Source organism: Electrona antarctica (assembly GCF_951216825.1).
Source record: "Electrona antarctica genome assembly, chromosome: 20".
NCBI classification, from domain to species: Eukaryota; Metazoa; Chordata; class Actinopteri; order Myctophiformes; family Myctophidae; genus Electrona; species Electrona antarctica.
In genome coordinates, this window is record NC_136801.1 from 14496906 (window position 1) to 14512484 (window position 15579).

At 41.6% G+C, this 15579-nt stretch overlaps 2 protein-coding genes across 4 annotated transcripts; both read right to left on the reverse strand.

The window, feature by feature from the left end:
- Positions 1-4071: 4071 nt before the first annotated feature.
- LOC306913438 (tubulin alpha chain-like) lies at positions 4072-7341 on the reverse strand (the record flags this gene model as incomplete). Of its 2 annotated transcripts, XM_079490096.1 has the most annotated exons (4): positions 4072-5202; positions 5707-5855; positions 5954-6173; positions 7256-7341. In XM_079490096.1, 4 exons carry the CDS (start codon positions 7256-7258, stop codon positions 4225-4227), a joined length of 1350 nt encoding a protein of 449 aa, XP_079346222.1. In that variant the 3' UTR covers positions 4072-4224. The 2 variants fall into 2 exon arrangements, with proteins under 2 accessions (XP_079346222.1, XP_079346221.1); XM_079490095.1 differs by lacking the exon at positions 7256-7341 and having other exon boundaries at positions 5954-6179.
- Positions 7342-9544: 2203 nt separating this feature from the next.
- Positions 9545-12744, reverse strand: LOC306913030 (tubulin alpha chain-like; the record flags this gene model as incomplete). 2 transcript variants are annotated; one of them, XM_079489533.1, is made up of 4 exons in its annotated part: positions 9545-10673; positions 11103-11251; positions 11350-11569; positions 12627-12744. In XM_079489533.1, the coding sequence occupies 4 exons, from the start codon at positions 12627-12629 to the stop codon at positions 9696-9698; spliced, it is 1350 nt and encodes a 449-aa protein (XP_079345659.1). In that variant the 3' UTR covers positions 9545-9695. The 2 variants fall into 2 exon arrangements, with proteins under 2 accessions (XP_079345659.1, XP_079345658.1); XM_079489532.1 differs by lacking the exon at positions 12627-12744 and having other exon boundaries at positions 11350-11575.
- Positions 12745-15579: the final 2835 nt, after the last annotated feature.

The following is a 15579-nucleotide window of genomic DNA, read 5'->3' on the forward strand; positions in this document are numbered from 1 at the left end:
GGGAGTGGCTCTGTAGTCATCAGCCATTGGCTGATACGGAATTGTAGACTAGACAAGGTTGTGGTTCATGAAATCACCCAATCTAGAAACTAAAAAAACTCATCTCAGTGGTATCATGATGGTTTCTCTCTTGTGTTTAAAACTATTCCTTCAATTTCAGTAGGACTTTTGCAGTAGTGGAAAAGTTATTAAAATCTTTTACTAAAAGTATCAATACTGCAATGTAGAAATACTCTTTACAAGTAAGGTACAGCCAGGTAAGGATTGGCACCAAAATGTCTCATTATGCAGAATGTCCTATTTCAAAAGTGATCAAAATGTATGCAAATCTTTTGAAAATAGTGGTTATTAGTGTGTCTTGTAATAATAATCAAAATCTACAAAGTAACTAGTTTGTATATAATTGGAGTACAATATTGTCCTCTGAGATGTAGTGGAGTAGAAGTAAAGGTATTGAAAATGATAAATACTGAAGAAAGTAAAAAATATATAAAAAAAACCTTTACTGTGTACTGCACAGTACCTGTACTGTGTACTGCACTGTAGGTGACCATTACTTTGGGCTTACGCCACATATAAATATCACACCTCAAGCGTTTTCACAAACTTTTCTCCACACGACCATTTATTCACACTCAACGTGGGCGAGTGCTGCTGAAAATTGCTTCTATTTTGCCTCATTCTTCTTTTGAAGCTGCAACTTGTCATTTAACCGCTTATGTGTTCTAAAGTAGTGGGTCACATTTTGGGGGGTCACGACTTGAGTAAAATTCCCATTTTCTTTTATGTATATATCAAATTTTTTTTTATTTTTTTTATGTAAAAACAATAATACGTTAAACAAATCTATATTTAAATAATAATAATTAGGAAGTGGCCGCACAACATGTTGCAAGCTTGTAGATCAGCGATTTTCACTAGTTTGACCTGAAAAGTTTGGGAACCACTGATATATTAGCCCCCTCACACACGACGTATACCTCAATATTTAAGCACACAACAAAGCGAAAGAATTTTACTCTGGTGTGTATTCCGTACATAAGATGTAACAAGAAATCTTGAGTCAACGAGAGAGAGAGAGACAGAGAGACAGAGAGAAGGAACAGATGGAGGGGAGGAGAGCAGGGTCAATGTGACAACACAGTGCATTACGTTAGCTTCACACAGTGAAGAAAGCAAACGCAGCCTGACAGAAATGTGAGGAGCTCTCCTGAATACTCTCCACATTCTCATCCTGTGTACATGGTCAAGGTAACCTTTTGTGTACCATGTCGATGCCAAAGGAACGCAGGCGATGTCGAGTCACTGTGCTTGATGTAGGTTTATTTTGTGTCCGGGTAAGGTCGGTTTCTACATGGCCTGCTGTCGACACACGGTTAGGTTTGTCACGATTACATATTAAGTTGATGAGTCATTGTTACACTATTGTGTTTTTGCCATATAACATTGAAATACATGAATAGAAATACATTTCTAGCTGCCTTTTAGGCTTTGTAATAAAAAAATACACTGAAATATAAAGACATTACTGACATTTATTAATTTTATACAAAAGAAAAAGGTAAAGAAAAAAAGCTGATCTATAAGATTTGTTAGATTTCATATCGGCTATTTCTGCTTTTTTATGTATTCTGTCACGGTTGTGACTAAATGTGATTATCTCAAATAATTGCGATTCGACGATTTTATGTGATAATTGTGACAGGCCTACACACGGTCTGCATTCCTTCAGCGTCCACATGGAATGCAAAAGGTTGACTGACCAAGCATAAAAAATAGTGTCATGATTTATGATGATGATCCTCTGTGTCAGAACTTGTCATGTGATACTGCCTGGTGTCATCTTGTTCTGCACAAGCGCGACTCAACTGAAACGTCAGTATCCACGCTTAGTTAGATGGAGTCTCTTAAGGGACCACACGTTTGGACAACCGAAATCACAACACTTAGTAGGGCATGAATGCGTTGCCAAAAACCTATTTACACGAATGAAAGCATCTCTGGCCACCCAAGAGCCTCAGACCTTCCCTGCGGTGACTGTCTCAGCATCAGACTGCTAACGCGCTGCAAAGGAATTGGTGGCAGGAAGCTATAACAGACAGGGGCACAGAGGGGAGCTTGGTTTTCTTGTGCTGGGAGGGATGTAATGATTAGCAGGCAGTATCGATTTCCTGACCAATTAATTTTCCTTTGATCTTTTTTTTTGTATTACATTTTCTAATTAACATAAGTTTCGCCATTTAGGATAATCGTTTTTTGTCTTTGCTATGTACATGAATGTGTATATTGTAGGCTATTTGCTGTATAATTATTTACATTTTTGCTAAAAATGTTTTGTATTTTCTTTAATGCATTGTAAAAGTTTTTAATTGTACTTTGACCCCAGGAAGAATAGTCTCTGCTGAGGCACTAATGGGGATCTAAAATACACAAAGTATCACAATCATTTTAATCTATTAAACGTTGGCTATTCAAAAATGGCAGATCTACATCCACTGTCTCTCCATCACTCTTAGGGCCGATTCATACTCCTATTTTACCGCTGTTTCGGCGCTGTAGTGCCGAAATGATTTCGGCTCGTCAGAAACTTTCAGTAGCACCGAAGAGCCGACTTTAGGACAGTACCCGCCCCCCCGAACCTCAAATGACGTCACATTGTAGGCTCTACAGAGCCGAACCGACTTTTATTCGGCTCTAAAATAGGAGTATGAATCGCGCCTTACTGTAGCTCTATGGGCAGTTCTGAACCTTTTCAGGCCACGACCCCCAAAATAATCATATTTAAGCTGGGGACCCCCCACCCTGACATGCACTTGGAATTGTAAGAGTGAGGCAATACATTTTGTTTGACCACAAATAAATATTGTGAGGCGTTGAGAGCTTGTAGATATTCCCTCCATCTGGTAACATAAGATAATGGCAAGCCAATCAATAAAGCCTTTGGAGTGATCACTTGGTCGATGGTATTCTCCACTAATTCTAAAGGGAAGAGAGAACCTTTAAACAACTGGTTGAAGTGTCAGTGATAAGGCTCAGAATCTATATAAAGAAGCCTCCAAATGGTGTCATTTAGTTTTAATGCTCAGCGCACACAGAACTCCTGTAATGTGTATTCCAAAAACAAAGACGTGCCATAGAAAACCCATAATATGTTATGGGTTTTCTATGGCACGTCTTTGTTTTTGGAATACACATTACACAAATTCAACCCCCATTTTACAGGTCCGTGCACACTACGCAGGTCAAGATGAGCCGCCTGGCCTGCACCCGTGACCCATCTCAGTTCACATTGACTATCACCAGAAGCATGAGTGTGTGCAATAAGTACAACATGGAGGTTCAAGTGTAATGGGATATAGCTTGAGGAACCAATAGAAAAGGGCACCACTTCTAATAATACATTTTATAACACACATTACATTTGAAACTAGAGATGTCCCGATACTGTATCGGGAAAAGTATCGGATCGGCCCGAGATATCCCGATACGGTATCGGTAAAAGTATCGGATCGGCCCTCATGTTATATCGGGTCATATCGGTGAATATGCCAGTCTAACCACAGATCTGACACAGGGGGTAATAGTACATTTTAACAGCGGGAGACCTTATAGACCAACAGCGAGCGTCGCTTGAATTGCATTATCTATTGCCCACTATCACCGGGCGACGTCGCCCAAAAGATGAATTATTTGCTACTTAAAAGCCAGAGTAAATTACCCCAGATGTTGAAGTGAAATTCCCCTTCATGAAAGTACCCAAACTGCATCTCCGTTATAACTACAGCCTGCAGCAAACATTCAGCATTTCACCACATTTTTCAACCAACTACTCAGTCCAATTAGCTGTAGAAATTTAAAGCATTACATCAATGCTGTAATCAAGGGATTACAGCAATTAAAATCTTTAATATCCAAACCAATAATGTTTTAACAAGTCTTCAACCTGCAGGTTTCACTGATACAATACATCTTTTTCAAGAGACAAATACCAGTGACTCAGACTGAACCTGAACTGAAGGTGTTGTTCATGGGAAAAAACCTTAAGCCAAATGAAGGATAAACCAGACAAACTGCTCATACCCATTGGGTGCATTTAATAATTTCAAGTGAGAACACAATCACAGGAATGACAGATAAACAGGAGCGGATCTCATACGACCCGACCCATCCCCCCCCCCCATCCCATTACTTCCGGCCAACGGCAAACCAGAAGACAAAAGTGGCCTAGAATTCTTCCTCCTCCTCGTCATCCACCCCAGCACTGTCAGCACCCACCTCTTCGTAATCCTTCTCTAGGGCAGCCATGTCCTCTCTAGCCTCGGAGAACTCCCCCTCCTCCATCCCCTCGCCGACATACCAGTGGACGAAGGCCCTTTTGGCATACATCAGGTCAAACTTGTGGTTAAGGCGTGCCCAGGCCTCAGCAATGGCCGTGGTGTTGCTGAGCATGCATACAGCCCTCTGGACCTTGGCTAGGTCTCCTCCAGGAACCACCGTGGGAGCCTGGTAGTTGATGCCCACCTTGAAGCCTGTGGGGCACCAGTCCACAAACTGGATGCTGCGTTTGGTCTTGATTGCAGCAATGGCAGAGTTGACATCCTTGGGCACCACGTCTCCACGGTACAGCAGACAGCAGGCCATGTATTTACCGCGCCGGGGATCACACTTCACCATCTGATTGGCCGTCTCAAAGCAGGAGTTGGTGATCTGGGCGACCGACAGCTGCTCATGATAGGCCTTCTCTGCGGAGATGACTGGGGCATAGGTGGTTAGTGGGAAGTGGATGCGAGGGTAAGGCACCAAGTTGGTCTGGAACTCAGTCAGGTCAACATTCAGGGCACCATCAAAGCGAAGGGAGGCGGTGATCGAAGACACAACTTGACTGATGAGCCTGTTGAGGTTGGTGTACGACGGCCTCTCAACGTCCAGGTTCCTTTGGCAGATGTCAAAGATGGCCTCATTGTCCACCATGAAGGCACAGTCTGAGTGTTCCAGGGTGGTGTGGGTGGTTAGGATGGAGTTGTAGGGCTCCACCACAGCTGTGGACACCTGGGGAGCCGGGTAGACGGCAAACTCAAGTTTGGACTTCTTTCCATAATCAACAGAGAGCCTCTCCATCAGCAGGGAAGCAAAACCAGAGCCGGTTCCACCACCAAAGCTATGGAAGATGAGAAACCCTTGGAGGCCAGTGCACTGGTCAGACTGAAACAAGAAAAAAAAAAAAAAAGACAAACAATGTTGCCTAATCAGTTAAAGCTGAATTTTGATTGATTGAGGTCCTTATTGATCATGAAATAAAAATCACATACAATCATCTGTAACAAAGATCTGATCCACAATAATAGATATTAGATTGGATAACGCAAAAAAGGTTACAGCTAGTTTCCATTGCGGTCCTTTAGTATGAGGTGTGTATAGTATATGACGACATGTAGTGTGGTGCATGAATCACATAGTTCCATGAGCAAGTCTCTGAGTGAATGCATGCCATTCAAAGTGTGTGTGTGTGTGTGTGTGTGTGTGTGTGTGTGTGTGTGTGTGTGTGTGTGTGTGTGTGTGTGTGTGTGTGTGTGTGTGTGTGTGTGTGTGTGTGTGTGTGTTGTGGGCTACATATTCACAATAGAAAAACAAAACAGATACATAGATCTACAAAAATACAATTTTCACAAATACAATTAGTTTGCCAAGAAAATCAAAGGCCCTCACCAGCTTGCGAATTCTCTCCATGACCAGGTCGATGACCTCCTTGCCGATGGTGTAGTGTCCGCGGGCATAGTTGTTGGCTGCATCCTCCTTTCCTGTGATCAACTGTTCAGGGTGGAACAGCTGGCGGTAGATTCCTGTACGCACCTCACCTGTGAATAGGTTTACAGGAAACGGTTCACAATTAGCACTTTGATTTCTTCTTTTCAAAGTTTTAAATTAAAGTAGCAAGGGATTTGTTCAACTGTACCAATGACCGTGGGTTCCAGGTCAACAAAGACGGCTCTGGGGACATGTTTTCCTGCCCCAGTCTCACTGAAGAAGGTGCTGAAGGAGTCATTGGCCGCGCCACCGGGCCTATCAATGGCCTGTCCGTCAGGCTGTATGCCATGCTCCAGGCAGTACAGCTCCCAGCAAGAGTTGCCGATCTGGACTCCGGCTTGTCCAACATGGATAGAAAGGCACTCACGCTGCATAGGAAGAGGGGGGGGGGGGGGGGGTAATGTTATTGCACTGCAAGCAAATTCCTCAAAATAGAGGGGCCAGGGCAGGCTACTGTACATGACTGGGGAAGACATTAGTTGTGGGAAGCCAGCCAGCAGCACAAATGTTAATGCGTTTGTCATTACTGGGTTTTTGGTATCCCTAGTGTCAAGACTATGAAAAAACATTTAAAATTCCAACTTCACATACAACAGGGTACAATGGGTGAAATTATCCACATTTCTTTAAGATTTCTTCAATAGTTCTTACACATGGATCAGGAACAGATAATCTAAAAATAGACTCATTGGAGTATATTGCATGGTGAAATGGCTTTCATAAAAAACAAGATTTCCTTAAATGACAACTTCATGTTTATTTGAAGTGATAAGAAGACCTGGACTGACAGATCTTAAATTTCACCAATATGGTGTTCAGGGGCGTCAACTATGGGCGTTGCCTAATTTAAGATAAAGTGGGATTCATCACACCTGGGTAAGAATGCTGAATCCTGCAGGTAGGTTTTTCTTATTTTTCCCTCTTAACAGCCAGTTAATGTTTTAACTGAAAATATAAATTCAAATGCAAGGGAAATTTAAGAGAACATTGCTGAATGAGGCCCAGTGTGCTTTTTGACCCAGCTATATTGGCAGTGGTGGAAAAAGTACATATTTTTTTACTCAAGCATCAACACTGCAGTATAGAAATACACTGCCATATTTATTGATCTACAAATTAAGCTCCCAACAGGTTGCTTTGTTGAATTTGTATTCAAAATAGGAAGTGATTAATGCATGTTTTGTAATAATCAAAACCTACAAAGTTAACTAGCAACTAAAGTTTTCAGATATTGTAGTAAAAGGTACAATAATTGCCTTGCCTCAGATTGAAAATCTGAAAGTAAAGTACTTGAGTAAATGTACTTGCAAACTATTGGCAACACCTTCACAGATGTTGCCAATGCTACAGGTTTAAGGTTGTGTTCAATTTAGATGCATGGCCTCTATATAGATTAGTTCATCATCATCATTAGTTTGACATCAAGGTCAGTCAGCAGTGACTTACTCACCATTTTGCCCTTTGAGTAGAACTTAAAACCACAGCTGTTAATGGTTTCTTACTTGAGATGTTATGTCTTCCTTCCCACAGACAGACACTCCTTGAGTTGTAACTCATGGTCCTCTTTTTATTGGACACTAATTGGCTAGGGAGTGGCTCTGTAGTCATCAGCCATTGGCTGATACGGAATTGTAGACTAGACAAGGTTGTGGTTCATGAAATCACCCAATCTAGAAACTAAAAAAACTCATCTCAGTGGTATCATGATGGTTTCTCTCTTGTGTTTAAAACTATTCCTTCAATTTCAGTAGGACTTTTGCAGTAGTGGAAAAGTTATTAAAATCTTTTACTAAAAGTATCAATACTGCAATGTAGAAATGTAGTGATCAAAATGTATGCAAATCTTTTGAAAATAGTGGTTATTAGTGTGTCTTGTAATAATAATCAAAATCTACAAAGTAACTATAGTAACTAGTTTTTATATAATTGGAGTACAATATTGTCCTCTGAGATGTAGTGGAGTAGAAGTAAAGGTATTGAAAATGATAAATACTGAAGAAAGTAAAAAATATATAAAAAAAACCTTTACTGTGTACTGCACAGTACCTGTACTGTGTACTGCACTGTAGGTGACCATTACTTTGGGCTTACGTCACATATAAATATCACACCTCAAGCGTTTTCACAAACTTTTCTCCACACGACCATTTATTCACACTCAACGTGGGCGAGTGCTGCTGAAAATTGCTTCTATTTTGCCTCATTCTTCTTTTCGGCGCTGTAGTGCCGAAATGATTTCGGCTCGTCAGAAACTTTCAGTAGCACCGAAGAGCCGACTTTAGGACAGTACCCGCCCCCCCGAACCTCAAATGACGTCACATTGTAGGCTCTACAGAGCCGAACCGACTTTTATTCGGCTCTAAAATAGGAGTATGAATCGCGCCTTACTGTAGCTCTATGGGCAGTTCTGAACCTTTTCAGGCCACGACCCCCAAAATAATCATATTTAAGCTGGGGACCCCCCACCCTGACATGCACTTGGAATTGTAAGAGTGAGGCAATACATTTTGTTTGACCACAAATAAATATTGTGAGGCGTTGAGAGCTTGTAGATATTCCCTCCATCTGGTAACATAAGATAATGGCAAGCCAATCAATAAAGCCTTTGGAGTGATCACTTGGTCGATGGTATTCTCCACTAATTCTAAAGGGAAGAGAGAACCTTTAAACAACTGGTTGAAGTGTCAGTGATAAGGCTCAGAATCTATATAAAGAAGCCTCCAAATGGTGTCATTTAGTTTTAATGCTCAGCGCACACAGAACTCCTGTAATGTGTATTCCAAAAACAAAGACGTGCCATAGAAAACCCATAATATGTTATGGGTTTTCTATGGCACGTCTTTGTTTTTGGAATACACATTACACAAATTCAACCCCCATTTTACAGGTCCGTGCACACTACGCAGGTCAAGATGAGCCGCCTGGCCTGCACCCGTGACCCATCTCAGTTCACATTGACTATCACCAGAAGCATGAGTGTGTGCAATAAGTACAACATGGAGGTTCAAGTGTAATGGGATATAGCTTGAGGAACCAATAGAAAAGGGCACCACTTCTAATAATACATTTTATAACACACATTACATTTGAAACTAGAGATGTCCCGATACTGTATCGGGAAAAGTATCGGATCGGCCCGAGATGTCCCGATACGGTATCGGTAAAAGTATCGGATCGGCCCTCATGTTATATCGGGTCATATCGGTGAATATGCCAGTCTAACCACAGATCTGACACAGGGGGGGGTAATAGTACATTTTAACAGCGGGAGACCTTATAGACCAACAGCGAGCGTCGCTTGAATTGCATTAGCTATTGCCCACTATCACCGGGCGACGTCGCCCAAAAGATGAATTATTTGCTACTTAAAAGCCAGAGTAAATTACCCCAGATGTTGAAGTGAAATTCCCCTTCATGAAAGTACCCAAACTGCATCTCCGTTATAACTACAGCCTGCAGCAAACATTCAGCATTTCACCACATTTTTCAACCAACTACTCAGTCCAATTAGCTGTAGAAATTTAAAGCATTACATCAATGCTGTAATCAAGGGATTACAGCAATTAAAATCTTTAATATCCAAACCAATAATGTTTTAACAAGTCTTCAACCTGCAGGTTTCACTGATACAATACATCTTTTTCAAGAGACAAATACCAGTGACTCAGACTGAACCTGAACTGAAGGTGTTGTTCATGGGAAAAAACCTTAAGCCAAATGAAGGATAAACCAGACAAACTGCTCATACCCATTGGGTGCATTTAATAATTTCAAGTGAGAACACAATCACAGGAATGACAGATAAACAGGAGCGGATCTCATACGACCCGACCCATCCCCCCCCCATCCCATTACTTCCGGCCAACGGCAAACCAGAAGACAAAAGTGGCCTAGAATTCTTCCTCCTCCTCGTCATCCACCCCAGCACTGTCAGCACCCACCTCTTCGTAATCCTTCTCTAGGGCAGCCATGTCCTCTCTAGCCTCGGAGAACTCCCCCTCCTCCATCCCCTCGCCGACATACCAGTGGACGAAGGCCCTTTTGGCATACATCAGGTCAAACTTGTGGTTAAGGCGTGCCCAGGCCTCAGCAATGGCCGTGGTGTTGCTGAGCATGCATACAGCCCTCTGGACCTTGGCTAGGTCTCCTCCAGGAACCACCGTGGGAGCCTGGTAGTTGATGCCCACCTTGAAGCCTGTGGGGCACCAGTCCACAAACTGGATGCTGCGTTTGGTCTTGATTGCAGCAATGGCAGAGTTGACATCCTTGGGCACCACGTCTCCACGGTACAGCAGACAGCAGGCCATGTATTTACCGCGCCGGGGATCACACTTCACCATCTGATTGGCCGTCTCAAAGCAGGAGTTGGTGATCTGGGCGACCGACAGCTGCTCATGATAGGCCTTCTCTGCGGAGATGACTGGGGCATAGGTGGTTAGTGGGAAGTGGATGCGAGGGTAAGGCACCAAGTTGGTCTGGAACTCAGTCAGGTCAACATTCAGGGCACCATCAAAGCGAAGGGAGGCGGTGATCGAAGACACAACTTGACTGATGAGCCTGTTGAGGTTGGTGTACGACGGCCTCTCAACGTCCAGGTTCCTTTGGCAGATGTCAAAGATGGCCTCATTGTCCACCATGAAGGCACAGTCTGAGTGTTCCAGGGTGGTGTGGGTGGTTAGGATGGAGTTGTAGGGCTCCACCACAGCTGTGGACACCTGGGGAGCCGGGTAGACGGCAAACTCAAGTTTGGACTTCTTTCCATAATCAACAGAGAGCCTCTCCATCAGCAGGGAAGCAAAACCAGAGCCGGTTCCACCACCAAAGCTATGGAAGATGAGAAACCCTTGGAGGCCAGTGCACTGGTCAGACTGAAACAAGAAAAAAAAAAAAGACAAACAATGTTGCCTAATCAGTTAAAGCTGAATTTTGATTGATTGAGGTCCTTATTGATCATGAAATAAAAATCACATACAATCATCTGTAACAAAGATCTGATCCACAATAATAGATATTAGATTGGATAACGCAAAAAAGGTTACAGCTAGTTTCCATTGCGGTCCTTTAGTATGAGGTGTGTATAGTATATGACGACATGTAGTGTGGTGCATGAATCACATAGTTCCATGAGCAAGTCTCTGAGTGAATGCATGCCATTCAAAGTGTGTGTGTGTGTGTGTGTGTGTGTGTGTGTTGTGGGCTACATATTCACAATAGAAAAACAAAACAGATACATAGATCTACAAAAATACAATTTTCACAAATACAATTAGTTTGCAAAGAAAGCCAAAGGCCCTCACCATCTTGCGAATTCTCTCCATGACCAGGTCGATGACCTCCTTGCCGATGGTGTAGTGTCCGCGGGCATAGTTGTTGGCTGCATCCTCCTTTCCTGTGATCAACTGTTCAGGGTGGAACAGCTGGCGGTAGATTCCTGTACGCACCTCACCTGTGAATAGGTTTACAGGAAACGGTTCACAATTAGCACTTCGATTTCTTCTTTTCAAAGTTTTAAATTAAAGTAGCAAGGGATTTGTTCAACTGTACCAATGACCGTGGGTTCCAGGTCAACAAAGACGGCTCTGGGGACATGTTTTCCTGCCCCAGTCTCACTGAAGAAGGTGCTGAAGGAGTCATTGGCCGCGCCACCGGGCCTATCAATGGCCTGTCCGTCAGGCTGTATGCCATGCTCCAGGCAGTACAGCTCCCAGCAAGAGTTGCCGATCTGGACTCCGGCTTGTCCAACATGGATAGAAAGGCACTCACGCTGCATAGGAAGAGGGGGGGGGGGGGGGTAATGTTATTGCACTGCAAGCAAATTCCTCAAAATAGAGGGGCCAGGGCAGGCTACTGTACAGACTGGGGAAGACATTAGTTGTGGGAAGCCAGCCAGCAGCACAAATGTTAATGCGTTTGTCATTACTGGGTTTTTGGTATCCCTAGTGTCAAGACTATGAAAAAACATTTAAAATTCCAACTTCACATACAACAGGGTACAATGGGTGAAATTATCCACATTTCTTCAATAGTTCTTATTCTTACACATGGATCAGGAACAGATAATCTAAAAATAGACTCATTGGAGTATATTGCATGGTGAAATGGCTTTCATAAAAAACAAGATTTCCTTAAATGACAACTTCATGTTTATTTGAAGTGATAAGAAGACCTGGACTGACAGATCTTAAATTTCACCAATATGGTGTTCAGGGGCGTCAACTATGGGCGTTGCCTAATTTAAGATAAAGTGGGATTCATCACACCTGGGTAAGAATGCTGAATCCTGCAGGTAGGTTTTTCTTATTTTTCCCTCTTAACAGCCAAAATATAAATTCAAATGCAAGGGAAATTTAAGAGAACATTGCTGAATGAGGCCCAGTGTGCTTTTTGACCCAGCTATATTGGCAGTGGTGGAAAAAGTACATATTTTTTTACTCAAGCATCAACACTGCAGTATAGAAATACACTGCCATATTTATTGATCTACAAATTAAGCTCCCAACAGGTTGCTTTGTTGAGTTTGTATTCAAAATAGGAAGTGATTAATGCATGTTTTGTAATAATCAAAACCTACAAAGTTAACTAGCAACTAAAGTTTTCAGATATTGTAGTAAAAGGTACAATAATTGCCTTGCCTCAGATTGAAAATCTGAAAGTAAAGTACTTGAGTAAATGTACTTGCAAACTATTGACAACACCTTCACAGATGTTGCCAATGCTACAGGTTTAAGGTTGTGTTCAATTTAGATGCATGGCCTCTATATAGATTAGTTCATCATCATCATTAGTTTGACATCAAGGTCAGTCAGCAGTGACTTACTCACCATTTTGCCCTTTGAGTAGAACTTAAAACCACAGCTGTTAATGGTTTCTCACTTGAGATGTTATGTCTTCCTTCCCACAGACAGACACTCCTTGAGTTGTAACTCATGGTCCTCTTTTTATTGGACACTAATTGGCTAGGGAGTGGCTCTGTAGTCATCAGCCATTGGCTGATACGGAATTGTAGACTAGACAAGGTTGTGGTTCATGAAATCACCCAATCTAGAAACTAAAAAAACTCATCTCAGTGGTATCATGATGGTTTCTCTCTTGTGTTTAAAACTATTCCTTCAATTTCAGTAGGACTTTTGCAGTAGTGGAAAAGTTATTAAAATTTTTTACTAAAAGTATCAATACTGCAATGTAGAAATGTAGTGATCAAAATGTATGCAAATCTTTTGAAAATAGTGGTTATTAGTGTGTCTTGTAATAATAATCAAAATCTACAAAGTAACTATAGTAACTAGTTTTTATATAATTGGAGTACAATATTGTCCTCTGAGATGTAGTGGAGTAGAAGTAAAGGTATTGAAAATGATAAATACTGAAGAAAGTAAAAAATATATAAAAAAAACCTTTACTGTGTACTGCACAGTACCTGTACTGTGTACTGCACTGTAGGTGACCATTACTTTGGGCTTACGCCACATATAAATATCACACCTCAAGCGTTTTCACAAACTTTTCTCCACACGACCATTTATTCACACTCAACGTGGGCGAGTGCTGCTGAAAATTGCTTCTATTTTGCCTCATTCTTCTTTTGAAGCTGCAACTTGTCATTTAACCGCTTATGTGTTCTAAATCAGTTTGAAGAAACTGAAGGAAAAGAAAATGATATGTATTTAGCTCCAGACCCTATAATATATAGGCCTATATGCTATTTGAATAGCCAAAGAAATCTAAAATGACAGATGCTTTCCTCGTTTTATGGGATAAAAGACAACCTTGACTGAATAATATCAGTAGGCATAGACTCCAAAATGTCCCTATTTTTAGGACAATTAGAATGTGTTACAGTGTTAGCATCCTACTGTAGCTGATCTCCGTTGAGATTTACATAACGTGTCATGCTGTAATGTCTTCCTCCCTGGCACCACAATGTTCTTATGCTTTGACTCCTTTGAGCAGTAATAACAATGTTTTACGTGGATTCAAATTATGACTTATAGTGAGTTTCAGTCAGAATTATTGAGGGTTAGGGTTAATACTTAAGGAGATAACTGATAGTATGTTAGCAAAAGCATTACAAAAGAAGCATTACAGTTTTGTCTCCAGTTAAAGGGAGATCCGGTCTGATTGAAATGTCTAACTTGTCCCTTTTATCTGTCTTGTTTCACCTCGATCATTCTCTATCGTTTGTTCACCTTTTTAATGGCATTCTCATAATTAGCAGGGCAGCTTGTTTCATAGCCTAGCTGGCCTTTGTGTGTTTACAGAGATAAATACTGTGGACGCTTCAAGTCAATTTCCTGCAGTCTCTGGTGACAGTGAGTCAGACAGTGAGAGACAGTGAACAGATGACTACTATGATCTAATTCACTGGGAGAAAATGGCATTTTCTGTTTCACAGAGTGCAGCAGACCTCTCTAAAGGCATAATGACAAATTCAGGCAATCTCATTGAATTAAAAACAAAAACATGAAAGCCTTCTGGGATACATAGCCACTGGAAAGGTTCTTTATCAGTCTGAGGAAGAGTGCAAGCTCCCTTGTGCAGTGCAGTGCAGTGCAATAAAGGATTGTTTTGCCCGACAGTGTGCAAACTCTATTTTGTTTTCTTTAGTATTGTTCTTCGCTCAGCACTTGCCCAATTGTGGGGTTTGGACTTTGGTTGATGTGCATGTTCTTCTTTTTCAACTGGAAAGGTGTGCTCAGTAGAGAGCAAATCTCCGCCAGGGGGCATACAGTATTACAGTAATACCTCTCCCAATGGCAGTGGTGTAGGCCAGAGAGGGGGTGGAATTGATTTGTTCTGACTGAAGCAGCTGGCCATGCCTGAATGAATCAAGAAACTGCACAATTGCTAGAGTCACCCGTTTTCACTATGTACCATAGCAGAAGTATGGCTCGATAGGCAAAAATTGGCCTTGGTATTATTCACTCAAACCGTGAAAACAGCGTGATGATAGTCTAAATATGCCAACATCAGCATACTGAATTCTTATCCTGTGGAGCAGTATGCCTGAGGCTGATTTATGCAGTGGTGGAAAGTAACTATACATGCATGCACTCAAGTAATGTACATAATTAAAATGTCGATGTGCTTTTACTTTACTGGACTATTTCCAATTTTCTATATTTTACTTATTTTGGTAAGTTTTGATTATTAACACGGCATTTCTTCATTGCAGTATTGATACTTTTTACATGAAAAAATAATATCCTTTTTTCCACAACTGGATTCATGCTTAGTTGCTTACCTGAGGTCTACAAGATCTACAAGCTCTCAACTGTGATATATTGTGAGCTTGTAGTTCTGCCATTTTGTGACGCGAGACACGGATGTTTATAAAGAATAAATCAGGCTTAACATCAGCCAATGCAATGTGATTATGAAGCGTACGTATCACAATCATTTTAATCCCTTTACCTATTGTATACGTTGGCTATTCAAAAATGGCAGATCTACGTCCACTGTAATATCTCTCCATCACTCTTACTGTAGCTCTATGGGCAGTTATTAACCTTTTCAGGCCATGACTCCCACAATAATCTCATTTAAGCTGGGGACCCCCCACCCTGACATGCGCTTGGAATTGTAAGAGTGAGGCAATACATTTTGTTTGACCACAAATAAATATTGTGAGGCGTTGAGAGCTTGTAGATATTCCCTCCATCTGGTAACATAAGATAATGGTAAGCCAATCAATAAAGCCTTTGGAGTGATCACTTGGTCGATGGTATTCTCCACTAATTCTAAAGGGAAGAGAACCTTTAAACAACTGGTTGAAGT